This window comes from Uloborus diversus, chromosome 2 (genome assembly GCF_026930045.1).
Source record: "Uloborus diversus isolate 005 chromosome 2, Udiv.v.3.1, whole genome shotgun sequence".
Taxonomy (NCBI): domain Eukaryota; kingdom Metazoa; phylum Arthropoda; class Arachnida; order Araneae; family Uloboridae; genus Uloborus; species Uloborus diversus.
The window spans coordinates 12,125,374-12,153,303 of record NC_072732.1 but is presented as its reverse complement, the minus strand read 5'-3'; the positions used below and the strand labels follow the sequence as shown (position 1 = coordinate 12,153,303).

Sequence of the window (27,930 nt, the reverse complement as noted above, 5' to 3'; positions counted from 1 at the left end):
TGGTGTTAATTAGTGCAGCAGGATAATGATCCCAGCAGTTACATTCTTATTTTCTCTTTTTCAATTTCAGAAAAAACAGAAAAAGCATCTTTCAAGAAGGGATTGAAAGACGTCGAGGTGACTGAAGGAGAAGACATCATTTACGATCTCAAAATCGATGGCACCCCTCAACCAAAAGTAAAATGGTGAGATTCATCAGTGTTCATTTGATTGCTGCTGTCGTTGTATTGTCCTAGTAGTACAGAGGAGTTAAACAGCGCGAAAAGTGTCCAATACAGCTCCGGAAATATTCATTACTAGCGGTACCCGCATGGCTTTGCCCGTAGTAGAAAATTAGGAGGTCATTTGGTTAGCTTGTATATTTACAAATAATAGATGACGAATTTCTCGCCTATTTGCTATGTTCATTTGCTCGCCCATGTTCCACGTTATGATAGTTTTCTCGTCCACCACGTTATGGTAATTTGCGCTTGTCTACATTATGATAATTTGCCTGGTAAAATTTTCTTAAAATTGGAATAGAAAAAGAACAAAATCGAATTTTTGAAAAATCCCTTCCAGATGCACGCCAACAATGATATAAAATAATTGTGTGCTAAATTTCATGAAAATTGGCCAAACAGTCTAGGCGCTATGCGTGTCAGAGACATCCAGACAGAGATCCAGACTTTTAGCGTTATTATTAGTAAAGATATAGCTAAAGAAATAGTTAGCAAATTTTTATCTAATACGGTAAAACTATTTGCTATTTTTTGTTAAAAAATATGTTTTAATTTCAAACTCTTATAAAGCTCTAAAATAAGCTTTCAATGTAGAACAAACAAGAAGAAAAAAAAAAACCAAAAATTGGCAGTTATTTGGTATTATTGGCAGTTTTAATATGATTCAATAATTTACTCTCTAAATATCACCAACAGTAGCCAAATTGAAACCAGATTTAAGGAAAAAAAAAAAAGAAAAAAGCCAAATTTGTCGCTAAGTTGGCGATCAAAAGACTGGCGATATATCGCCAAGCGTCTCCCAAATTATAACAGCACTTGAGTTTGCATCGAAATTAACAATGATTTCTCTCCTAAAAGGGGCAAAAGATCCCTTTGGATCATCCGAATGCAACCAAAAACGGAGGTGCACAACTAGACCCCAGCTGGAGTCTACGTACCAAATTTCAACTTTCTAGGACATTATGTTCTTGAGTTATGCGACATACACATACACACGTACGTACATACATACGTACATACAGACGTCACGAGAAAATTCGTTGTAATTAACTCGGGGATCGTCAAAATGGATATTTCGGGTGTCTGTACGTTCCTAGGCGCATTTCCACCTGTGGTCGGGTTGAAAAAAGAACTCAACATTCATTTGGGATTGAGCAAAATGGAAACTAAGGCCGATTTTTGGGTGAAAATTCTTTCGCGAATACAATACTTCCTTTTTACTTCCTTTTACAAAAAAGGAAGTATTGTATTCGCGAAAAAATTTTCACTCAAAAATCGCCCTTAATTTCCATTTTGCTCACCCCCAAATGAATGTTGAGTTTTTTTTTCGATTCGACCACATGCGGAAAAGTGCCTAAGAATGTATAGACACGCGAAATATCCATTTTGACCATCACCGAGGTAATTACAACGACTTTTCTCGTGACGTCTGTATGTATGTGCGTATGTGCGTATGTATCTCGCATAACTCAAAAATGGTATGTCCTAGAAAGTTGAAATTTGGTACATAGACTCGTAGTGGGGTCTAGTTGCGCACCTCCCCTTTTGGTTGCTTTCGGATGTTCCTAAGGGGGTCTTTTGCACCTTTTTGGGGGGAAATCATTGTTAATTTCGATGTAAACTCAAGTGGCGTTATAATTTGTCGGACACTTGGCGATATATCGCCAGTCTTTTGGTCGCCAAGTTTTGTCGCCAACTTGGCGACAAATTTGGCGGAGTTTTTTTTTCTTTTTTTTTGGTTTCAATTTGGCCATTGTTGGTGATATTTAGAGAATAAATATTGAATCACATTAAAATAGCGAATAATGGGGAAATGACATTAAATTGGAGTAAAAGGAAGTCATGTGATGCACACATCAGCTCGTTTGTAAAAGGAAGTAAAAACTGTCCATGAATTGAATGGAGTGACGTTATACTGATTCTTCAAAAACATCTCATGAGCTCTTCTATTTCAGGGCTAAGGACGGATCAGTCCTTGAAGCGGATGGAACACACGTGGAACAAAAGTTGGAAAAAGATGGAACTTTGAAGCTAATAGTACACGAAAGCACAAAAGACGACTCTGGCGAATACAAATGTACCATTTCCAACTCCGAAGGCTCTGACAGTACATCCAGTAAAGTTACAGTCACAGGTACATGAGACCGGTGGCACAACAATGCTTGATCTTTAGCATCACACTCTTCCTAACCACTTGGTATCGACTGATATCCGCATACACTTTCGGAATAGTAATTGTTTAATATAATTGAAATAGTGAAATGAAAAAAGTTATGACATCATTCCTTATAAAGTTCATACACATAATTAGATCTTGATATAATTGGAAGTAATTTGAGCTTTTCCATTGATATAATTCTAAGTACTTTAAGATCAAAAATGGGACATTAACTTAATTTTTTTTCCTGAGGTAGGGGTTCTAAGTGAAATAGTTAAGATAACTTTTCTTTTTTAAAAATAAATAAATCAGATTTTTACTTTGAAATCTTCAATTCTTATAGAAAAACAATGTAGTTCATGCTATTAAAACATGCATTGAGTTATTATTATTATTTAGAACAATAAATTTTTACCTTAAAAAAAGTGGAAAACTTTCACTTTTGCATGAGGCAAAATAGAAAGTAAAATATTTTTTCGCTGGAATATTTACTATTTGATTACACTACACAACAAAAAGGAACTGTTTGTCTGTATCCTGGTTTTAAATAGTCAATTTCTACTAATTTTGGGTCGAGAAAAACAAATATGGTAGTGAATTATTTTTTATTAGTTCTTGTTTTCAAGATACGCAAAAACCCCAAAACAAAGCCCTGTGCAATAAATGTTTTTAAATAGGTCCTGTTTCATTAAAAAATGTTTTTTTTTCCCTAAAGCAGCGGTTTATTTTGGCCTACTGCTGTAAACGCTTTAATTTCGATTGCTTTTTTGTACGTCAAAAAAGGACCATCTCTTGTAATAGTTCAGCAGCATTTGGTGACTAATAAGTCAGCTCAATGACCCTGATATCTGCCTTCCATTGTAAAGATATCTTGGTGAAGTCTTTCTTTATGCTCATCGCCCTTAGCTTCAGATTTTAAGCAAATATCCTGGAGGAAGAGAACAAAAAAACTTTTTCTTTTTTTTTGTCCTACTGTTTTTAGTTATCGTCTTCTCTGTTGCTTAGAAATACTTGTAATAAATCCTTAAAAGCTCTCTAGGTGTTTTTTTCCCCTCATTTTCAATTTTTTTTTTCAAACACAGTAATTTTCATAATTGTGCGTAGTTGAAGGACTAGGTATTGGAAAAATACCTTCGTTCACAGCTTTCACGAAATTTTTCATTATTCCTAGCAGAATGAGCATGAGTGGAAGCAGAAATGGGTGGATCAACTACTGTCTGACCACGGATTGTATGGAAAGGCAAACATCCGTTTTACAGCCGGAAGTGGACGAATCTATTATTTTTTAGCGATGCCAGCTTTTGCAGAAGCAGTCTCATTCAAATGAGAGGAATACCGGCATCAAATTTTTACTTTTCCCCCTCATTCAGATGGATTCGTCTTGTCTGGACGTTTGAAAATTCCATACAATCCGTGGTCGGACAGTATAGAGGCTCACTTTCAGCAATTCACTTTTCAAAATTTAGATTTCTTGATATCCATTTCAGTTTTATGAAGTGAGATTTTCCATCCCAACTAGGGCTCAAAGTTTAGAAGACAGTCAGTCCCATCGGGGGGTGCTTCTATCTACCAGGAAAAAAGAGCATTGGTGAGGTTTTACTACCCTAGTTGGCTCTGTATCTTGAAAACTAGAACTAGTCTCACTTTTTTTATAGTGATTTTCGAGTTTAGCGAGTCAAATAATGCTTCAGAAATAGATATTTCCGAATCTGATTCATTTTTGGTCCTGAGTAGTGTAAAATTGTTTTCATCAAATGAATAAACAAATGAATAAATAATGAATAAATAATGAAACAATAAATGAATACATAATTAAATAGATTAGTTAATGTGTGAGAAAAAATAAGTGAGTGAATGAAATAGTAAGAGAATATGAAAATAGTAAGTGAATGAATGAATTAATAAGTGAATTGTGGAGTGAAGGAATGCAAATGAATTAATGAATGAATACGTAAGTGATCCAATAATTTAGTGACAGAAACGAACTATTTTACTTTGCGCAATGTATACTTGATAAAACTGTTATAAAACCAAAACATGCCTAATATTAATATTCAGTAAGTTACCGCCCTATAGCCAGAGTTAAGGCAGAAATACATGAAATACACCGCCAGCTCAGTCAATTCCAGCCGAGGACTGCAGTTTCGTGCTTATTAGCACTCATCAGCCCGGCATAGGAGTGACTGAGCTGGAGGTGGAAAACCTCTTAAGGAAGTCAAGAGTGTCAAACAAATTGGTAGCTAATACTGAATTAGCACTGACCAGACGAGTGACCGAAACAATGGTTCGGTTGAACTCGAAGATTGAAGGCAAGGCTGGTATATTCAGTAAGTTACGCATATTAGCCAGGACTAAAGCAGAAATACATGAAATACACCGCCAGCTCAATCATATCCAGCCGAGGACTGCAGTTTCGTGCTTATTAGAGGTAACTTACTGAATATACCAAGCTTTGTCTTCAATCTTCAAGTTGAACCGTACCATTGTTTCGGTCACTCGCCTGGTCTGTGCTAATTTTATATTAGCTACCAGTTTGTTTGGCACTCTTGGCTTCCGTAAGAGGTTTTCCAGCATTGTTATAAGTTAAAATTCAACTTTAAATTTCTTTCTATTAGAATTATGTTGTCTTGAAATTAATTACTTCCTTTTTTCTTCAAGTCCTTATTCTATTATCCCTTCGCAAATAGTTTCAATTATGCGTGCTCGGTCATTTAAAACAAGGGGCATCATGACCGGATAATTGGACAGTTCGGGCAATTATAGTTCGGATAAATGGAACATTACTTTTATATAACACTAATGTAATGTATCTTCAAATTCAGAAACCTGTAATTCTGTTATGGGGGGAAAATTCACTTCAGGGAACTCACAATTTAAAAATCTCGATTTTTTTTTAATACCACTTATTGTGAAGTTATTTCTGAAATTAAACATTTTTTAGAGTTTTAAATAATAAAAAATGTAATAAACATCCATGGAACGACACAACCAATGATTTAAAAAATTATAATAGCGAAAATTTAAAAAGAATCGCCGTTTTTGGTTTTGGACCAAAAATGGTCGCCAGGGGGTTTTGGGGGGAGGGATTTCGGAATGCCTCCCCTTCCTAAAATTTTTTTTTATACAATGTCTACAAGCATGCCGAGTTTCATAATTTTATCACAATTTGCAGTTTCTTACCCCGTAGCCCCCCCGACTTTTAAATGGAATAAACTGTTTGCTTAAGAACATAGTTAAAATATTGCTGGATAGGTGGTGCCGCAAACTATGGAAATATTGCACCATTTCACTTTGCCCTGCTATTTTGATGTGTCCTATATTTCTTGCCGTAAAGTATAGTAATAATTAAAGAAATTCCGCTTGATAAAATGTTAATTGCAATGAGAGTATAACATGCGTTTGCGTGTCTTAAAGGCCTAAAGAAACCCTTCTTCAGTTCGATAAAATTAAGCTCCCTTTCCTTGCGTTTAATGTGACTCTCCATAACATTGAAGGAGGTTTATATATTTTTCTCCGCAAATCTATTCCTTGGGTTTATTTAATTTCATAGCAATTCCCGCAAAAATCCTTTTCCAAACTGTTACTGATTCATTCGCTAAAAATTATTTTTTTTTAAAAAAGAATAATTGCAAATGAGTTTTAAAATGTGCCGAAAGTAATTGTTTAATTGTTTTAAGGATAAGGGAGACCGGGATTAGTTGTTACATTTTTTTTTTCAATATTTTACTACGCCAAACTATTTAAAGTATTCACATGCTTTAAACTTTAAAATGCATCTAGATTGTTTAATATTCATAACATATTTTTTAAAAATAATTAGAAGCCACTACTCCAAAATATCTCAAGTCTTTCGAATTATGTACATTGTAACAACTTACCCCACCATGGGGCGTGTTGTTACACTATATGGGGTTGGTTGTTGCATGGGATAAATGTAAGTAATAAAATGTATCTTTCACATTTTGTGGTTTATTCTATAACAATTTTAAAAATTCTTAACCACGTTAAAAATCAAAACCTTTTTGGCTTTACAGATTTACTTCTTTATCGACTTTTGCTGTAAACTATCATCATCATAAACATTGTCCGCGAGCGCGCAAATTACAATTTTTACAAGCATATAATTTATCAAACTTAGCACATGTGCCCATTCATCATAATTACGACATTGAAGCCACTTAGTTGTTTTTTGGATTCTGAGAACGGTTTAAAGCACTCTATGCAGAACCAGTCTTCGTCATCTTCATCCGAAGGACGCACTGTTTGTACGCACCTTTATGCACTTTTTTGTCTGTGTGTCTGTTGATTTCTTCTTTTGTTAAAGACAATTTCCTTTTCACGGATTTTTGATTCCCAGCTTCGGCTTGAAAAACATTTTTTACTGGTGTATCTGTTAAAGTGGTGCTGACTTATAATTTCCGCTTGTGAACCGTCTTCACTTCTACACTGTCTGCAGCGTTGGAGAAAGACCTATATATTCGAATAATACATTATTTATTATTAGTATCATTGTTATTATTATTTATTCAACCATACACATTAACAATAAATTAAATTATACAATGAAAGAAATCAGAATTATTGTTATTATTATTATCGTCATCCAACTGCAGTATTTTACATGAATTAAATCATGGAATGAAACAGATCAGAAATACTTCTTACCACCAATTTTCATCTTACTGCAGATTCTCTGTATTGTCAGGAAATTTATTTCGTATTGAACGGCTGCCTTTCGTAATGAACTACCTGCCATTACTTCTTTACCCACACCCAGATATGTTTCTTTAGAAGTTTTGCCCCTGTCCGTCTTGGTTTTTATAGTCCCCCACCATATCACCTTTAAAAGGAAAACATAATATTAAATTAAAACTTGCATGGGGCAAGTTGTTACTTGTAACAACTAACCCCAACAAAACTGTAACAACTTGCCCCATATGACACCAATTCAAATTTTGGCACATATTACTGGTACTATATCTTTGTACAATACTTTTAAATATGTTAGCACTTACCTGAAAATGTAGGCTTTCACGTGGTATAGAAATCAATCCGAAAAATGCAACGGCTTCGTCACAAATAGAAAAATAACAGCAGAAAGAAAAATTACTTCCAGACTCAAAAAATCGTTTTCCTTGAGCACTGTCCCTGTTACGGGACTGCAAGCACTCCAGTGATTGTCAGGGAATGCAGATGGGTGAGTGCTATCTTCTTGGTGCAAGGAAAGTCAGTTTCTGCTGGCGGTTAATTTTAAATTCGAATGTAAAAAATTACCCCGTGTAACAACTAACCCCGGTCTCCCCTACACATTGTTTCAGTAATGCAACTCCACTTTTTTTTTCACAGAAAAGAAAGAGAAAGCTTCATTCAAGAAAGGGTTGAAAGATATCGAAGTCACAGAAGGAGAAGATGTAGTATATAATGTCAAAATCGCTGGGAAACCCAAACCCACAGCAAAATGGTAAAGTAAAAAGAATACGTTTCTGAAATAATTAAAAATCTGTAAAGTGTTTAAATTAATCTAACAGCATCAGCGATAAATCAGATTTGTTAGTTGATTATCTTTATATATATTTTTGCTTATATTACCAGAAACAGTTCTGGGAAAATTTCCATTGTTGAAATGAACCATTGCTATTAACGATATAGGTAAGTAAAGTGATAGTGCGAGGTCTAGGTGATCATATTTTGTTGAAACCAATCATATCAAGAAAAGAGCACGTTATAATACCCCCTCCTCCCTGGCAAACAGTAAATTTCACTTTCGTCTTCGGCAAACAGAAATAAGTGCTATATAAATGCTCCTGAAGAGATCGCCAAGAATAGCAGATTTGTGTCTTAAATTATGGCCACCTGGGCGGTCATTCCAAGCTCGTCAGCTTGCGAGATCGCGATTCTCGCTCACCTAGCCGCAAGCTAAGTTCGAGTAGATAACCGATCACGTGAGCGAAAATCTCGATCTCGCAAGCTGACGAGTTTGGAATGACCGCCCTGAACGGGTCGCTCATGTACTACCAAAGAAACTGACCTGTCTAAGGTTCACAATATTTACTATCCACAGCTCGTCGACACAGAACATTCGATACAATCAAACTACAAAGACTATTTTGGTAATAGGACAGAGGATGTCAATTCTAGCGTTTCTTAACAGGCTTTGTTTCGATGACTTCTTCGCAGTAAAGCCAATAGTGTCAAGACGCCATTTGTTTCATAGACGCTGAGAAGCTGAACATCCAGATTAGATGGAATGTGATTGACGTTAGATGATGTTTATTGATTAGTCAGCAACTCAGTGACACCCGATGAAATATGACTAACTTGGGTGGGTTAATGGCATGGACCAAAATCAGTACAGACAATCGTATAATATGAGACAGCATATAAATCCGAAAGAACATTTGACACGAAAAGCATAGTCTAAGAAAAAATCTCTCATAAGGAAGCAATGGACCTTTCAAACCCGTACATATTTATGCTATTTTTCCCTGCCGTTTTCCCAAATTATTTTACGCTTGCTTAAAAGTGTTTAACGCCTCTTTTGTAAAATAACTCGAATGTTTTCTTTCACGAGCAAAAGAACTGAATGCAATTACGCAACTACTGTAAGTCAGAATATCTGTAAAAACAGCCCGTGATCTTGTAAAAACTGACATTCAAGATTAATTATAAAAATTTTATGCATGAAGCGTGTAGCTGTTAAAGTAGGTATCTCAATTGTTTTACAAAGACGTATTGTTGAACAAAGTTACAATTGTTTTACAAAGACGTATCTTGAAAGACATGGCTGCCATACTTAAGTAGGCCATCAACCTGTGATTGTTGGCGAGTTTCGAAATGGGGACCATTAACTGGTTTGAACAAAACCGGAAAAGTTATTGAAATTAGTATCTTTTTAGCGGAACAGAGATGTGAACTTTTACTCAAAACATGTTATTCGATATACTTACATTTAGCAACCATAAGCTTCACATGTATTAAGACCAGGAAATTGATTATTTTCCAACTTTCATGAAGTCAAAACTTTGAGGAACTGTGTCTTAATCCGGAGTTTTTTCGAACAGGAGCAAGGACGGAGCTTCCCTGAGCATCGACGGCAAGCATGTGGAGCAGAGGAAGGAGGAGGCGGAAGATTCCCTCACCATCGTCATCCACAAGTGCACCAAAGAAGACGCCGGTGAATATTCGTGCACCATCACCAACACGGAAGGATCCGAAACGACGACGAGCAAAACGACAATCACAGGTACTTTAGAGTAGTTTCATCGTCAAACTTCGTTTTATTTTTCTTTCACTATCAAGATAGAGTAAATGACTCTCAAATGTTATGGGCATAATCAAGATTATTTTTTTAAAATTTGGATACAAATGGTGCAGTTCTCTCTTACGGGAAAAACTTATTGAGTTGCACTAACAGAATTATTGTAATTGATGAAACCCAGCTGTTACATGTCTCAACAGCTCAAAGAAACCCTTCTTCAGTACAAGAAACTAAAGATATTATTCAAATAGCTCCCTTGTCTCGAATCGGCTGCTAAAACTATTTGTTTCATAATCTCTTGCCTAATCGTTTCTCATGCTGTTATTGATTCACTAGCTAAAACTTGAATTTTTTTTACAGCTGCACCTCGATTTTCAAAATAGTCGAAAATAACTTTTTTTTTTATCGTGCATTTCTTTTTGACTAATTCGATTCCCAATTTGTTAACAGAAAATAAGGAGAAAGTTTCCTTCAAGAAAGGATTAAAAGATATCAAAGTCACAGAAGGAGAAGATGTGGTCTACAATGTAAAGATCGCTGGGAAACCCAAACCCACTGCAAAATGGTAAAGTAAAACGACTTAATTTCTGAAATGTAACTAAAAACTGTAGTTTAATTGAATCGAACCCACGATCTGAAAAAAAGTAGACTTGGTAGTAGATGATCGTGCACCTTAAGACACCTTTGTTTTAAATTATGCTGCACGTCGTTATTAGAAGATTTCCACTTACGGAATGGGCATAACTGAGCAAAGACAGAGGAAAAGAAGAGCTGCAGATACGCAAAGCATTTCGCCGCATAGTTTTGAAACTAATAACGCAAAAAAATTTATTGTGATGTTGGTAAATTAATACTTTTTTATGCTTCGAAGAAAACTATGGCCATATCAATAAATTTCTTTTTCGGTTAACTGAAATAAATGAGTCTTTATGCTCCCGGTGAGATTGGTGATGAGACAGCTCAACCATAAATCACTGTTACCTCTTTTGTTCATTTAAGCAATACAGGTATGTCATTCTTAAAACAATTACTTATAAGCCGTTTGATACTTTCTGAAACAACACTATTTTTTCCATTCCTACTAAATTACGCACTAACGTTTTAAATATAATTGAGAAACCATTTGCAATGTTCTCACGTTTCATTTACATTTAGTATTTAAAGATGATTTTTTTTTTCGTTTTATATATTTACTAGCATTCCCGTACCCGGCATTGCTCGGGTAGTGGAATTAGCTGGGGTTAACAGTGCTTGGTGCACCTAGTTTCGAAAATCCCCTGTAATAATAATTACTTATTTTAATATATAAAAATCTTCTGTGCGGACGTTTGTCACCATAAGGCTTTTAAACGGCTGGATCAATTTTGATCAAATTTTTTGTGTGCAAGCATGGTTTCGAAGCGCGATGGATCGAATCGGAAACGTTTTTGTTAATTAATTAATTAATTTGAACATTGGATGGTTATACCTCCCAAATGATTAATATTTATTTTAACCTATTGTTGAGCGAGAACTGAAATAAATATTTAACCTGTTGCCAAAGGACAATAAGAAAGCCAGTTCTGCTTTTTGGAATGAAATTTCCTACTGTGATATGTCAATTGAGAATAGATAAAACGTAGAGAGAGAATGAAGCTTTCCATTTTTTAAAAGCAACGATTTTAGGTCCCGTGATATATTTTAAAGTAAAGTACTGGATGGTTCACGCAAAACGTGTGTTCTGTCGCCGTAGTTAAACCATGTGACCGGATCGGTGCTTTAGGTTTTCTTAACCAAATGATCAGAAAGTACCGTACCTAGCAACATTTGTTTCTCGGCTCAAATCCATCTGAGTTTTGGCACCAATGTCAAAAATACTTTAAGGATTATCTAATTAATCAGTACATTATTAAAGGATAAAATGATGGAATTTAAAGCCGAAACAAATTTTATTTTCGTCCAGATAAATTACAACAGGGTAGTTCTGTACACAAAAGATCAGTGCAGTGGACGATCTTTATCTTTGGTGGAAAGAACAAATTAGGCAATATATGAAGTTTAAAAAGTTTTCGTTCAAAAGATCGGAGCGCTAATCGATCGGAGTTGGCTTCGCTCACTTATCGGCTGGATTACAGTAACGTGGTGGCTTGGCGACTTTGGCTGTAAACAATAGAGTTGTGTGATCATTTGCTTACAATTTAAAGCTACTGTTAATGTAATTTATTGTATATTTTGTTTATTTGGCGAATTATTTCCAATTGCAAAGAGTTGCTTTTCGTTTTTAAAGAGTTTTTAGTCATTTTAGTTGAAGAAAGCGTTTATTTTACATCGTTAGGGGTGGGGGAGGGATGAGTGATTTTCGCTTATTCAGAGAACTGTTTTTACCTTTATCATTTTTTATACGATATCTTTTTCATTGTTTTCTTCTTTTTCATATGGGGGATGTTGCAACGGGATTTCCCGTTTGTTTTAGATGGGTAGTTAGTTTTTTACACTTAATATCTGAGGACGCTTTTTATCCTTTGAGTATGGCTGAAAGAACAAACCATCAAGTACGGGAGAAAAAATAGTTAATAAAACAACTGCTCAGTGGGCATTAGATAAATCAAGTTGTAATAAATATACGCATTCTGACACCAAGCAGCTTAAAACCTTTTCTTTTTACATATTTTTTTCAACTAAACTACTTCAAACACTTGATAGTTTATTGAAATTTTTTTACTTTTCAATTTAAAAAGTTTGAACAGAACAACGTCTGTCGGGTCCTCTAGTTATCTATAATTTTTCCTAATTTTGGGAGGATCCCGGGGTCCCTGGACTCCTTATATATATGCCCTTGTCCGTAGCCGATCTTTAACTGTTATTAACGATCCTTTTAAAGTATTGATTATCTTTGCAAACACAGACCATCCACATTTTATTGTTATACCTATGTTTAAGCAAGAACTTCTTTGTATATAACATTTTTAGTTTTTTTTCCTGGTGCTATAACATTGGCCGTGTGAAAAAAGTCTTCTCTTAAATCGATCCCTGCTACTTTTAATGTATGTCCTTGTGACTTATTAATGGTTATTGCAAAGCAAACTTTAACAGGAAACTGCACTCTTCTAACTTCAAAAGGATAGTCCGCCTGTGATGATGTTCTTAAAAACTACGTTTCTAGTTTTGAAAAAATAAAAGCAAAAGACAGAAATATTATGATTTGACTTGAGAAAAGCCTCGAAGAATCACGTGAGAAACAAAAACAATATCAAATTTATAGTTCGCTATCGACTAAAAGTTGAGATGAAGTACTGAATAATGATTTGAATGGAGGAAAGCCTTCGAAAATAAGGAATTTGAATTTTAATGATAGGTTTTAATTTCGCAGAAATTAAGAGGTTTTAGTTAATTTCTCCTGAACTAATTGAGATTTCAAAAAATCCTTTCTTAGTAGTTACTTTCGTAATCATGCGGACATGCCTGCCAAATTTCAAGTCTGAAGCTTCAGCGGTTTCGGCTGTGCGTTGATATATATATATATGTATATATATATGTATATATATTATCTCAGGACATTGATTTTTATATATTAAGATTTATTTTTAAATTTAATTGTCGCATACTTACAAGCTTAGAATGACAAGACATTACTTGCATCGTATTACGTAAGTTTTGCACGAGAAGAGCAACCTAGCATGGATATCATTTTTGGTTTCTGAAGCAAAAAATACGTTCTTCCTTACTGCACACTAGGGTGGGTCGAAAAAAACTTTTTTTATTTCTAATCAATTTCTAACAGCGCGGAAAACTTACGCATTGGCATCCTAATAACGGAAGAAATAATTAAAAAATTTATAAATAATTTTTGAGATCGTACAAGAGCCCTCAAGTTAAGAAAAAATAGAAATAATCGGCAATTTTTAAAAACGTGTATTTTTTTCAAAATATAATTTATTTCATTTCAAGCAGTATCGGCAATTTTTAAAGACGTATATTTTTTCAAAAAATAATTTATTTAATTTAAAACAGTATAAAAATACACTTTGTAGTTACAAAAAAACTTGGGCGCACATTGTCAATCATTTGAGTTCGCTCAGAAAGCCTTAAAATACCATATTTAAAGTAAAAGTCATATTTTTTTCAAAAATCCTGAAGCTGACATAAAGCAATAAAAATACACTATTAAACATCAGTTTTAATATTTTACATTCATTTATCTTATGCTGAAATGACTCAAGATTCACCACGTGCAGGCCCGTCATTTCGAATTTTCCAGAGGGGGGGGGGGGGGGTAAAGAGTGGAAGAAAAAAAAAAGGTTTTGAAAATTCATGGATGAACTGGACTGATTCCAAATGCCTCATTTCTTGTTTTGATAAAACGGGAGAAAACGTTCCTCCATTCTCAACGGGGTCTATTTGAACAGGAGCAAGGACGGAGCCTCCCTGAGCATCGACGGGAAGCACGTGGAGCAGAAGAGGGAGGATGCGGAGGACTCCCTCACCATCGTCATCCACAAGTGCACCAAGGAGGACGCCGGTGAATATTCCTGCACCATCACGAACACGGAAGGATCCGAAACGACGACGAGCAAAATGACAATCACAGGTAATTCATTCATGGGAGGATTTTTCCAATCAATCCTCGCCCCCCCCCCCCATTTTATTATCAAGACGCATGTGCAGTAATCAAATAGTTTGACTGGAACTTTAGTGAAAGTTTCAGCGTGAGTTTAGAGAAGGTACTTTAGATCTATAGCTAAGTTGACGTTTACTGTACTACTGTCTGCCATCGATTACATGGAAAGGTTAATATCCGGTTTATAGGTGGAAATGGACTCATCTATTAGTTTATATGGATGTTAGTTGGTTTGTTTCAGTTGTGCACTTTTGCTTCCTTATTAATTAGCCTTAGTTTCGAAAAAATGAAAATTTGCTCACAGCAATATTTTTTAAACCTAAAGTATATTCGATTTATATTCTCACGGCAAAAATTAATTGATTTACTTATTCACAACACAGTTTTGAGCTTACCATTTTGCTTTTACGTTCCTGAACGAAATGAAAACATTTTATTTTCTTTTCGTTGTTTCCATGGTAACTATTTTTGTTTCCCCTTATTTTATTTTTGAGAATGCTATAAATGAATAAGGCACTAGTGACATTATAAAGCGCGAGCATCCCTAATCCCATCGCTATTTCCCCTTCTCACCTGCTAGATTCATTCACATGGAAATGTCTTTACTTGGCAGATTGCCAAATTACATACAATCCGTGGTCAAACAATAGTAGTTGTCTCTTAAAAGGGTAAGATGAAAGTAAGCATTGGTAATTTAATTACTATAATTCTGATTAAAAAGGCATTTAGTTCATTCTATGTTGCACTTTTAATCAAAATAATAAAATGGTGTTTAAGTTAGAAATGCTTACACCAATAAGATAAATAAATACCTTTGTGCTGAACAGTAAAGTAAGACAAAACAACGTTAGAAGAAGCACAAATTTGTAAATTACAGCAGACACGTGGGAACACGCTTATGGATGAAAAGACATCCGACAAAAGAGTCGGATGTCTTTTCATCCATAAGCTCATTATTTTTTGCATTGAAAAAGGCGTTCCCTGTAACGCCGAAACACGTGTCTGCTGTAATTTACAAATTTGTGCTTCTTCTAACGTTGTTTTGTCTTACTTTAATGCTTACACCAAGTCAACTACTTGTGCAGTGTTAACTACTGTCGGGTAAACCTCAGTTGTGAGCAAGAGGATCAACAGGAAACTATTTCTTTTCCCAAGCTTCAACTTGGAAAATTAGTATGATTTTAAGCACATAACTTCTGTATTTTTCGACTGTAGTAAAAAGTAATGTATCTCACTCTTGAGGGTCACAGCGAATAAGAAGCAACAATTCCTACAGAAAATGTAACTCTCACTTTCACGGGTATTATATTCAGTTCTCATTTAAAGCTCGCAAATGCAACACAAAACGATTTTTAAAAAAATAAATCTATCAGTTTACATACATGTGCTACATTTGCTTAAAATGTTAAGTCTCAGGCCTCTATGCTCAAAAGAACTTAATTTAAATTGTTGTAAATAGTAAATCAATAGTTTTGAATTGAAAGTAGAGTCAGCTGCACAAGATCGAGAAAGATACAGTAAGTGTCTGTTGAGATTAAACAGAATATAAAAGTAGCAGTTCACTCAAATCTTTTTTTTTTTTTTTTTTTTTTTTGTCGTCGATTGGAACCGCATTTAGAAACCCATATCAAGAAAATCGCTCAAATCTTCACGTGTAATCTACAAAAAATTGTTTTCGCAACACAATTAAAAACATTTTTTTTATGTGGTGACTAGGGACCGCATAAAAAAAGTCTCACCAAACTTTTTATAATCTCATTTAGAAAATACATGCAAGCATTTAAAAATATTTCATTTACACATGGATTTATTTTACGCGTACAACATTTTTCAGAACGAATAACATTATCCCTTGTAGTCTGACAGTATGCGAGCTACATGCAATATACCAGACAGTCCCAATTTGGCTAAAGTCTTCATGTACCACAAAAACGAAAAAAAAACGAACTGATGTGCACATCACATGACTTCCTTTTACTTCAATTGTATGTCATTTCTCCGTTATTGGCATTTTTAACGTGATTCAATAGTTTACTTTCTAAATATCACCAACAGTGGCCAAATTGAAACCAGATTAAAAAATAAAAAAATAACGCCAAATTTGTCGTCAAGTTGGCGACAAAACTTGGCGATTAAAGTACTGGCAATATATCGCCAAGTGTCCGCCAAATTATAACATCACTTGAGTTTACATCGAAATTACCAATGACTTCCCCCCAAAAAGGGGCAAAAGACCCCGTTAGAAACAGCCCCTATGTATACGAGCCGGCGCATCAGCTTAAGATCAGCCATTTTGGATCGAAGCGCGTGTTTGAGTGGTTGTCTTTTCTGGTAAGTTATCGCCTTAGGTGATTGTTCACTCGTTTCACTGCGAGCGATTATTAGCTGCACGTGAATGGTTTATCAAATAAAACATTATTTAGGGCAAATTTCGCGAAACACGAAATTTTGCTGTGGTAACCCTAGCTCAGCAACAATGAAAAATCCGATCCAAAATGGCTAAATTTAAGCTGATGCGTTGGCCTATCTATATAGCGGCTCTAGCCCAGACTATTGGGCGGTAACTTACTGAATTACACTGTGCTAAGTGTTTTAAGCACTACCTCAAAAAAAGTTCATGCTGTGCCACGAGCATAGACCGTGGATTGCGGGTACAGCTCGATAGGAAGTTAAATAAAAACCTTGGTCACATTCGCAATAATTTTACATTAGTAGGGTCAGTTGGAGTAAGGGGAACAAAGTGTGAAAAAAAAAAAAAAAAACTCAGGACTTTCAAAATGCATGAAATGAACTAGAGGACTACATGTATTGTGAGCCCGAATGCAGCCAAAAAGGAGAGGTGCACAACTAGACCCCACTAGGAATGTACGTACCAAATTTCAACTTTCTAGGACATACCGTTCTTGAGTTATGCGACATACATACGCACATACATACATACGTCACGAGAAAACTCGTTGTAATTAACTCGGGAATCGTCATTATGGATATTTCGCGTGTCGATACGTTCTTAGGCTTTTATCCACGTGTGGTCGAGTCGAAAAAAAAAACTCAACATTCGTTCGGGGGTAACTAAAATGGAAATTTAGGGCTATTTTTAAGTCAAAATAATTTTGAAAATACAATACTTCCTTTTTTGTAAAAGGAAGTAAAAATAAATAAATAGTTAAAAAATAATTTAAAAAAAAATATCTACCCCCCGGCCCCAAAAAAAAAAACAGGTTTGGTAGTGTTACAAATTGATCGCACAGCATAACTTTTCTCGACTTCAGAAGTTTACAGTATTTCCTCCGATTTTTACCGTTGCTAATCCAGCCACCTATTTAAACAGCAACTTTTAGATATAGAATGCTAATGAATTATGCCCCTATTCTTCGAGTCGGTAGCACTTCGTTACAGCCCTCCACCCCCCTGTCTAATCTTCCACTGGCATTTCTATAATGTAGTTCAAACAAGTATTTATTTTCACAAAATTATTTAAACTACGCGTATGAGATTTCAAAAATTTAAAATTGGTGCACAACAGGTTACAACGGCAACTTTTGTTACTTTATTCGGTTTACTGTAAACAATATTGTATCTTTCCTTTCTATCATTTCCTTATTGTCAGTTCCTTTATTGTTGAGTTCCCTTGTTGTGAGTCTTTATTTCTTTCGCCAGAAACGACAGAAAAGGCTTCGTTTAAGAAAGGATTGAAAGACGTCCAGGTCACCGAAGGAGAGGACATCGTATTGAATGTGGAAATTGCTGGCACTCCAAAGCCCGAAGTGAACTGGTGAAAATTTTTTTTTCAGAAATAAAAGTATCTTGAATCTAACACTATGTTTTATTAAATAGTGAACAAAAGGCCCTTTTAACCACCTTAAGGTGTTACAGTACCTCAAAAATGATGAAACGATCAAAAAACTTTTTATTGCTTATTTCAAACCAAAAAACTATTCTAAACACAGGGGAAAAGTTTCAATGCTTTAGTTCAAATATTAAAAAGGTTATGAGTGGTTTTAGGCCATGCTCCTTATGTGTTCTTATGCAAAAGAAAAACTTCAAATTGCTTTTTCTCGAGGATGGTTTTTTTGTGTTTTCATGTCATTAGAATCCCTAAGGATTTTTTTCTATTAAAGATACAGCTTTAAAGTAATACTTTTTGCAATTGGAATAACATAGTTCACAAAACTGTGCACTGGATAAGCATTTTATAAATTACTGTGATGTTTAGAGCAAGTTAAACCTTTAAAAACCAAATAAAAAAAAACTTTGATTTTTTACATAATTAATCACAGAAAATTTTCGAATGAACTCATAAGCAAATGAATGCTCAGATTTTTAGAGGTGATTATAGTGATCGTTTTGCAAAAAAACGTTTTTTAAATGAGTGCAAAAATAAAAAAGCCTCAGGGATTTTAAAAAGTTGAAATTTTCCTAAATTTTTTTGAATTTTTAAAAAAAGTTGGTAATAGTTTTGAATTTTGAAAATAAATTATTGATTACGAAATAAGTATGCATGTTATGGTTTCAAAGAAATATAAAATTTATATAAATTAAAAGAAATTGCTTGAAAGTTATTCTGTGACCCCTTAATATTTTGACCAGCCTTGAGAGCTGTGAAAATCTGCATCAAAACAAATTTATAATATTCTTCAAAAGAATTTTCTAATGGAGCTCGTTTTGAAAAACGTATTGGTGTTCGAGGTTACTTTTGCGATTTGGATAACTAGAATGTTCTTCCATGTGGAGTCAAACCGATTTCAACCATAAGTCATTCCCATAGACTAATAATAAGAGTAGACCGAGCTTTCTCATTCTTGCTGATGAAGAAAATTGGTTCATAGATGTATCATGTGACTAGTGGAAGGGCTTGGCGAAGACTTTGGCAGCATGGTTGCTAGATGGCAGCATTATCTATAGTTTGGCACTCGACATGTATTTTAAGACAATGTGTTTTCATTAAAAAAAACTTCCAGGTGCAGAGATTGAACTGTTTTTCTTTTAGTTATGCATTATTTTGACATTAGTAATAGTTTTTTGATCAGTTTTCGGTAACTTTTATTTCATTTGGAGCTGCTGCGTTGGCGTGAACGAAATGGCGTAAACGTTTTGCGTTAACGCAAAAATGTACTAATCGGTATCTTAAATTGAAACTGTTGGTAAAAATCTTACCGTTTGCTGATTCTTCTTGGTCGCTTGCATCTTTTATTGCTTAGAGAGTTATTGAAATTGACTAAAGAAAATGCACAATACTATCTAAACGAAAAACTCACTATATTAACAAAATATTTACAACTTAGAATAACAAATTTACAAATCGGACTCCATAAAAGATCATTCTTCCGTGTTCCATAAATTCTATTTATTTTATTTCGCACTGGCGTTGATCGTCTGCTACGATTAACGCCCCGCTGTTGCTAGATATCCACCAGTCACATGGTTTGGTTTATGAGCAGCAAAAGGGTTGCCATAGCTCGGTCTACTCTTATTATTAGTCTATGGTCATCCCTGACTGTTTTTGAAACTACTATTTATGGTAACGAAATTAAGCTTTGTGGATCATTGAAAATCTACAGAAAGTGCACGGCGAGTGAAAATGATAGATCCGATTTTAAAACGTCATGGTTCCAAAACTAATGCACATATTTTAATCATTATTCCATGAATATAAAGAGAAATATACTGTTACAAATTCTGTAAATAGTAATTATTTTTGTGATTATTTTATCGTAATCTAGCTAAATTTCGGCGTTTATTCCATTATCTTTCATCTAAAATTATTGTAGTAACGTAACCTGTAAATAGTTTCTTGTAATGAATATACAACCCCCTGACATTCGACTGAAGTATGCAGTCCCCCTATTTTTTCATTGATAAAATTTGTGAATGAATAAAAAAAAAGTACGAGATATTTGTAGAATGTTATCGAAACTTCTCAATGGAACATTGTGGAAACTTTTCAAGGATTTATAAATAGCCTCCGCGGCATAAAAAGTCAGTCTCGATTGAGAAGTTGTACTGAGAGTGTATTAGCTCTGTTTATTGCGAGGCATTTCGCTGTGTTGTTTTTCGTATTTGGATGTAAATACGTGTGTAACCGTTGAGTTTACGGTGTTGAGTGATATTTGCTTGATTGCTGATGATTAGTTTATCAGTTGTTAACGATCTTTCCTGTACATAGTGTAAATAAATCGCCTGTGTTTTTCTCAAGAACTGTGTCCGCCGTCCTTTCAAGAAAGCTGGAAGTCGCACCGGAACTCGTAACAATACCAAGTTATAATCAGTTCCATATGTTTGATGTGTAATCATCCCCTTTTCACGGCATACATCCAATCCTCCATACATTTTCTGGCATCACTATATCAATGGTTCGTAACGCTGCAAAAATGCATTGTTTAAGTTATGGCAATGTCGGTGGCATAAGTTGTATACAATGTCTACAAAGTAGCCTCACAAAAAGAAGTCACATGATACTAAGTATGGGGATCCTGCTGACGAGGTGATAAAGTGTAAATTATGGTCACCCGCACTCTCCATCCATCAGTGTAAAGGGTCCCTTTTTCAAATGACAATGTACCTGAAAAGACAAACGAGGTAGCGCTTTAACCTGCTGAAACATAAAATCTGCGCTGCCCTCAAGCACTTGCGAGATTTTTGACAAATTTGCAATATGTCTAGATAATTGCCACCTGTTGATCGTTGGTGAAAAAAAAACTTGGTATATTTCTCTTTAAGCTCATGTGTCACATATTGTAATAAGTGCAGTAGTTTCGAAAATATTAATTTTTAAAACTTGGATTTTTAAAACTTCCCGTCATGTGTACCAACTCCGTACAGAACAAAGGGGAAACATTCCTTACCAAGACATAATAGGCTTTCATGGAAAGCGATAAGATTTTTGCACCATACTTGCTGTTAGAAACCTCAGCAAAAAATATTGTTATCATCGTGACAAATGCCGAAACCTTGTAAACATGGTTGCATAAACGGGTGTAATACATTATCAAGATACATAAAGCTACAAAACAGACATCGTCAGAGGTAATATATTTTCATTTAAAATATATCTAATAAACACGAATTTTCTTCCATGCGAACACCCTAAAGAAAGTAATTAAGAGAGATTTATATACAAGATAAAATTTCTGCTTTCGAGAATAGCGTTGATTAACCTTTTGTCAAACTTCTCAGCTTTAAACCATATTGTAGCCAGTTTGGTGGTTTTGCTCTTGTGATTTGATGATTAGTCTTAAGTTAACCCGTGTGACTGCTAAATGATGTACCCTTAGTGAAGCAAGGTACATGGTTTCCACTTCCAATAATTGAAATTGGCTTACCACTTACTGATGGGCGGCCAAGGATAAGGGGGTACTATGAACCGTATGAATAAGTAATAATTATATCTATTTCTCATTTACCGTAATGACTTAATAAACAATGTCACAAATTTTTTTTAGTACTTTCGTTAAACTAAAATAATGAATTCGAGTTTAAGAAATTTTTACATTATTAAAACTGTTGAAATTGCATCTATATACATTATTTTCAAATGATTATCTATTTTAAATCGTGGCGCCATTAATTAGCTTACAGGATGATACCATCGCTAGTACTGCTTCAATAATGTTATTCTGAATACTTTCATTAATTTCCTGGTTTGCAGAAAAATTTCGGTACCAGCTAGTTCGAAATCGTAAAAAAAAACCACCAGAACTTGGTAATCATAGACTTTCAGAGGGAATAATTAGCCTATCGGTTGTAGGAGCCCAGACTGTTTAAATCTGTAGCATTCTGCATAAAATGTTTTCATATTTTCCGTAGACATATTTTTCACAATTTTTGTGCTTATTGAATCAAATGTGCCAGAAAATGCTGCAATTTTACCAATTAGTTTTTAATGAGGCTCGTCGTCTTCCAAGACCGAGGTCACCCCCACTTCTTCGGTTTGAAGTACATTATGTGTTTATATACAGTAAAACCCCTCTTAACGGACACCCCCAAATGCGGACACCCCTCTTATGCGGACAATTTTTATTTATCCGATTCCAAGGCAAATAACATTATTAAACCCCTGTCCTGCGGTCACCCCTTTATTGCAGACGAAAGAATTTGTCCCGTTAGTGTCCGCATTAGAGGGATTTTACTGTATGTGTGTGGGGTACTTGTTTCGTTGCCTTTAGATGAAATAAATGAATAAAGAGCACATACCCCTTGCCTTCCCTTCCCCGAGAAGAATTGAAATGATGAATCTGCTTTCCCTAAATGTGATCCCCGTTTTCCAGGACCAAGGATGGCGCTGATGTGAAAATCGACAGTGAGCATGTCGAGCAGAGAAAAGAAGACACAGACGATTCCTTGACGTTAGTCGTTCATAGTTGCACCGAGGAAGACACGGGAAGTACACGTGTACCGTCACAAATGCGGAAGGGTCTGACAGCACTTCGAGCGCAGTGAAAGTTACAGGTACTTTCGTTCCAAAGTTACGTTTATTAATAATTATATGCTGTATTTAATTTATCCTGGAAAAATTAGAAAATACATCCAAACAAATTTGAAAGATAATGCTGTAATTGTGCCAAATGAGGCCAACCTAAGGTTCAAAGCGAATGTCTCGCTCACTTATAAATCATTTGTCTCCACTTCTTTTTCGGTCAAGGAAAAGTAATTTTCAAGAGTTAAATTTCAAAACGTTCATTTCTAAAATCATGCTTAAGTTGTAGTGCTGCATCAGAAAGATGAAACATAATATTACGTTTCTGCCTTCTTTGTGAGAGATAAATTTATTTTTTCGAGGGAAAGTTGAAAGTTATCTTACTCAGCTTTTTTTGCACTTTTAAGTTATCAATCAGTGTTTCTGCACAACCGAAGTGAAAGAGTAAAAGGACATTTTCCATTGAGTCAACCGGCTGAGTTTTATTTTTCTAAAGACAGATATACACATGTTGCAATGACTATAAAACAATTACTAATCGTGTTAAGCAAGGACCCGTAGTACAGTGTTTATCAAGCTTGAACAGGTAGGAAATAATCATGATTCAATCCCCGATGTCGAGTTTCTGTTCTTAAGCGTCATAGTTCATCAAATTGCTAAATATTGAGACGTAGCTCCAACTGACACTTAAGTTTCATTAGTGTTTTTGTACGTGAAAATTATTGCTGCATTTAATAAATAGCACCAAAAGAAACACTTTCTATGATAGATTTTATGCTAATAATAAATATGCTCAACTAGTTATTTTTTTTAGCTGGGAAAGAAGCACCAACATTCGTCAAAGGCCTCAGTGACGTCACCGTGCAATCAGGGGAGACGGTTGAATTTAAGGTTAAAGTCACCGGCAAACCAAAAGTAATTATGGTAAGAAAATATTTTTCAATCATGCATGAAATGTGAGTAGTATTTCACGAATATGGTTAAAACAATTACACTGTAATAGCTCAGTCAATGCCAGCCGAGGATTTCATGTATTTCTGCCTTAGCCCATGCTATTGGGCGGTAACTTACTGAATTCCACTGTGCTAACTGTTTTAAGCACTGCCCAGGGCCGGATTAAGCCAGCGCGGGGCCCGTAGCAAATGTTACCAAGGGGCCCTCGTTTTGTATGATGATAAACAATCATAATGACGGGTGGTGCTCTTATAATACCCACACACATACTTATATACATACATACGTACATATGGATATGATTTTAGAGCTTTATGAGGTTTATGTCTTCCTTATATTGTCCCTCGTCTCTCCGTCACTACGTGTTTTTGGAGCTTTTAATTCCAAAAACCCAAAATTTTAACGTCCTAAAGGTAGTGTGTCCAGGGGTTTGCTCCCGAAAATTTTTCGATATTTCAGTTCTAAAACCGCCCATTCTAAGAACCTCTGGGGGAGACATTAAGAGGAAAGAACGCAATTGTATCCCTTCTTAGTTAAGGTTAGAGAAGAAATCGAGTTCACAGCGGCTCTCTCCAAGCAATTTTTCAAAAATGAAGTCCAAATTGAAGTTATAGATGATCTTTAATGATGTTGGTAGAGAGAAGAAGGAGGGGTTCAAAGAGATACTTCCGAAAATTTTTCGATTACAATTCTAAAACACAATTAAAACCGATATTTTTTTCGAAATTATAGACGTCAATTTATGTCTGGTAAAATACAGAAATAAAATAAAATTTCCAGAAAAATTTTTTTTACTATGTTTTTCAGTGTGTTCCATTTTTGGAACATTGGCGCTTTGCATGAAGTTTTTTTTTTTTTTTTTATCAGAGAATTTTTTTAAACTAAGAGGTTTTGAATGCGGGTTTTATCTTAGCATACTTTATTACGGAAAAAATAATATTCTAAATTGCATTTATGTACATACCAGAATTCATAAAATCCAATACAGAAATATCTAATGCCCATGATATGAAAGGAAGCATTGCTGGTGAAGTCGTTTGTCGCAATGAAAACATTTCTTAGTCGTATTTTTTTTTTGCACACCGCACAACGTCCTTGGGATGCAGATACAATATAATGTCCGTCAGACATTCTTGATTGTTTATGTAAATGACAACGAGGCCCTGGATGACTTTCCACTCGTACTTTTCTTATTAGGAGGCGAGTTATTTCTCTTCGGAACAATGCTTCATCTTGACTTCGTGTAACTCACAATGAAGTAACCAACCAGCTACAACAACCACTGCATTATCATTTCAGCTGCACATGTACACTGATCCATCAGATCGATAGTCAAAATTTCCTCGATCTTCTTTAGAAAGGGCTTTTTTGGATTTCAGTGGACAATGGCCAGTTCGGTTTTCACGAATTGTTCCTGTTGCTCGTACACCTTTTTTTGATAGCTGAGAAATTAAGTCATATGATGTAAAAAAGTTATCAAAGTATACTTCATGCTTAGACGATGATAAAACTGATAATAGATCATTTACAGCTCTGGATCCTAATTGCACATCAGGGGATCCTTCTTTTTTGCCTGAATAAATCTCCATGGAATATGGGTATCCACTTGAAGAGCACAGCATCCAAATTTTGAAGCCGAATCTTATTGTTTTTCCTCTAATAAACATTTTACATGAATGCCGACCGTAGTAGGGAACCATAGATTCATCTATGCTCAATTTTTCATGAAATACACCAAATTGTTGAAGGTTTTTACAAAATTCTTCGTAAATAGGGTATACTTTTCCAAGTTAGTCATTTTGTTTTAATTCATGGTTGTCCATCAAATGAAAGTTGTTTTTTATTTTTCGAAAACGATTTCGAGGCATGACTGTTGGTACAATTGGCACAGATGTATCTTCTGCACTGCTCCAATACATATCATCAGAATGAACGGAATGGTACCCAACTCAACAGCAGCAAACCAAAAAATTGTAGGATTTCATCTCTGTCAACATCTATTGATTCTCCTTTTTGCAATGCATACAAGTTTGTCATATTTGCTAAGTGTTCATCATACTGCAAAGGTAAAATTTTAAAAAATAAATCAATTGGAGATAAATCCACTATATTCGGAAATGCGTGTCGAAGCGGTTCAATACTTTCGGACGAAATCAGTTTCCGAAAATTAGCTTTCTTCTCCCAAGTTAAATCCATTTTCATTCTTTTTCTACTTTTATTTCCTGATAATTCCAACTTTTTCTTTTTTTCCGTTTTCATTCGCTTTTTACTTTTATTGTCTAATGATTTCAGATTTTGTTCTTCCTCCAATTTTTTTTGTTAAATTTTCACGAGAGTTGGCGGAAAAAATGTCCACCTGTCCACATACATCAATTGGTGTAATAGGTTGTAACTCGTCTTCTAGAATGTCTTCTTCCTCAGTGATATTGCCTGGTTCATCAGGGGGCACTTGGCATATATCTAAATCTGACAAATCCGAATCTGACAATGTCTCTAAATAAGCCACAGCTTGTTCTACAGTAAGAAATCTTGTAGCCTTTTTTTAACATTTATGAACAGTTGGTATACGTCAAACAGAATTTCGTTTCGCTCGAAAACAAAACTAGCAAATTATTGAACTGCATTTAAAATATGAAGAATAAAATGCTCACTGATATTATTTTTTATTATCACATGACAATGCAGCTGTCCGAGCAGGTGTGGATTAGGAGCCATATAGTCCGTCAAACAGTAGACTGTTATTATTTTCTTTGCTAACGAAACGTCATATCCTTTCAAAATATAAACTTACTTGGTTTTGCCAACATCTACATCAGAGTACATTCAAAATGAGAAGAAAAAAGAAACATATATTACGAAAAATGAAATTTCCCCCTTTGAAATCGAACGATTTACTTCTTGGAAATTTGACTCCCTAAAAGCGCCAATGTTCCAAAATTGGAACATGCTATTTTGAAGGGGTACACCTTTTGGAAATATCATTGTACCATTTCTACAAGCATTTTAAAATCGTACATTGAGGTATTTTTCACAACTATAATAAATATCATCACATTTTCTGAAAAAGCCAATTTTTGCTAAATTTTATAAGAAAAAGTTGCAAAAAGCTAAAAAATAAACACTCATCTTTGAAAAATCGCAATAAAATAATTGAAAATATATCAACAATCAAGCAGGAAATCAAAAAATACTTTTAAATAAGATAAACTGTGTTAAAAAAAAACTTGTTTATTTTGGTCACTCAAGGGTTCCCCGAAACTTGAAAAAATACCAATAATGGATTAAAGAGGCATTTTTTCTCAATGTATGGCATTCAATTACGTCAGGCTCTAGAGCACGACTATTTTACTGGAATGGCACTTGATCCTTTCTTGAACCAGAAATTTAAAATTATGCCATTTAGTGAAATTATGGTGCAATTTAAAAGATGAATGTTCTCAATTATCACGAAATTCCTTGTTGACGCTTCTGCTATTTGCAACTAAATTTATGTGTTACAACATATCTGTCGACGAAAACAAAATAATATCAACACAGACTTATAGTTGGGCAAACCTAACCTGACAGCATTGGGAAGGCTACGCAGGTCCTAATCGCAGCATTATAATGCCTGTCTGGTTAGGTTTGCCCCAATTATAGTGCTGAACCTGACCTGAGAATGCAGCTTTCATCCATAAAGCCAAATATTTAGAATGTATCTGTCATAGTGAAAATAGATCATATTATTAAATTAAAACTTTATAAAAATTTGTTTGAAACGAGTTATAGATGTTTATGAGAAATTTGTGCTCAGTTTGAAATTACTTTTTTTAAGTACGAAAAATATTTTTTTGAACAAAAAAAACTCTTATTATTGAAAGTAAACCATTTCTCTTGAATGTTGCAATGCAAACTATACTATCGAGGGAAAAAAACAGAGGTTCCACAAAAAAAATTCGACAATTCAAAAAGATTTCGCTTCTCAAACAAAATAAGAGAAACGCTGTGTTTGACGATTTTCTCCCTCAATTTTTCCGAATTTCAAGTTCAAATAATGCAGTTCAATAGGCTACCTTAGAGGATGCAAAAGAAATGGATTGGAGTTCTGGGACTACTTTCCTGCCCCCCTTCTCTGCTACGCCCATCTTTGATTTATTTTCAATGCAAACACTGCGGGAACCTCTGCCCCACTATTTGTTACAGAGACATTTAGTTGTTTAAGATTTCCATAAAGACATTTTCAATTTCCACCTTAATATTTAAATTTGTTTGAAATACAAACATCTGCGGCTTCAGTAGACTTTTTTTTTTTTTAACATTGTAGACTAAGATGGTATTTTGCAGAGG

General features: G+C 34.7%; 1 protein-coding gene across 1 annotated transcript in view; it reads left to right on the top strand.

Moving 5' to 3' along the window:
• The window catches only part of LOC129217733 (muscle M-line assembly protein unc-89-like), a 42,814-nt gene extending 19,244 nt beyond the window's left edge, over nt 1-23,570 (top strand). The window contains exons 8-16 of the mRNA XM_054852069.1: nt 71-185; nt 2,177-2,355; nt 7,726-7,840; nt 9,441-9,622; nt 10,088-10,202; nt 14,023-14,204; nt 17,895-18,009; nt 22,502-22,682; nt 23,465-23,570. Of these exons, the coding sequence (XP_054708044.1) occupies nt 71-185; nt 2,177-2,355; nt 7,726-7,840; nt 9,441-9,622; nt 10,088-10,202; nt 14,023-14,204; nt 17,895-18,009; nt 22,502-22,673 (1,175 nt within the window). The 3' untranslated portion in view covers nt 22,674-22,682; nt 23,465-23,570. The remainder of the gene's footprint in view (nt 1-70; nt 186-2,176; nt 2,356-7,725; nt 7,841-9,440; nt 9,623-10,087; nt 10,203-14,022; nt 14,205-17,894; nt 18,010-22,501; nt 22,683-23,464) is intronic.
• Nucleotides 23,571-27,930: the final 4,360 nt, after the last annotated feature.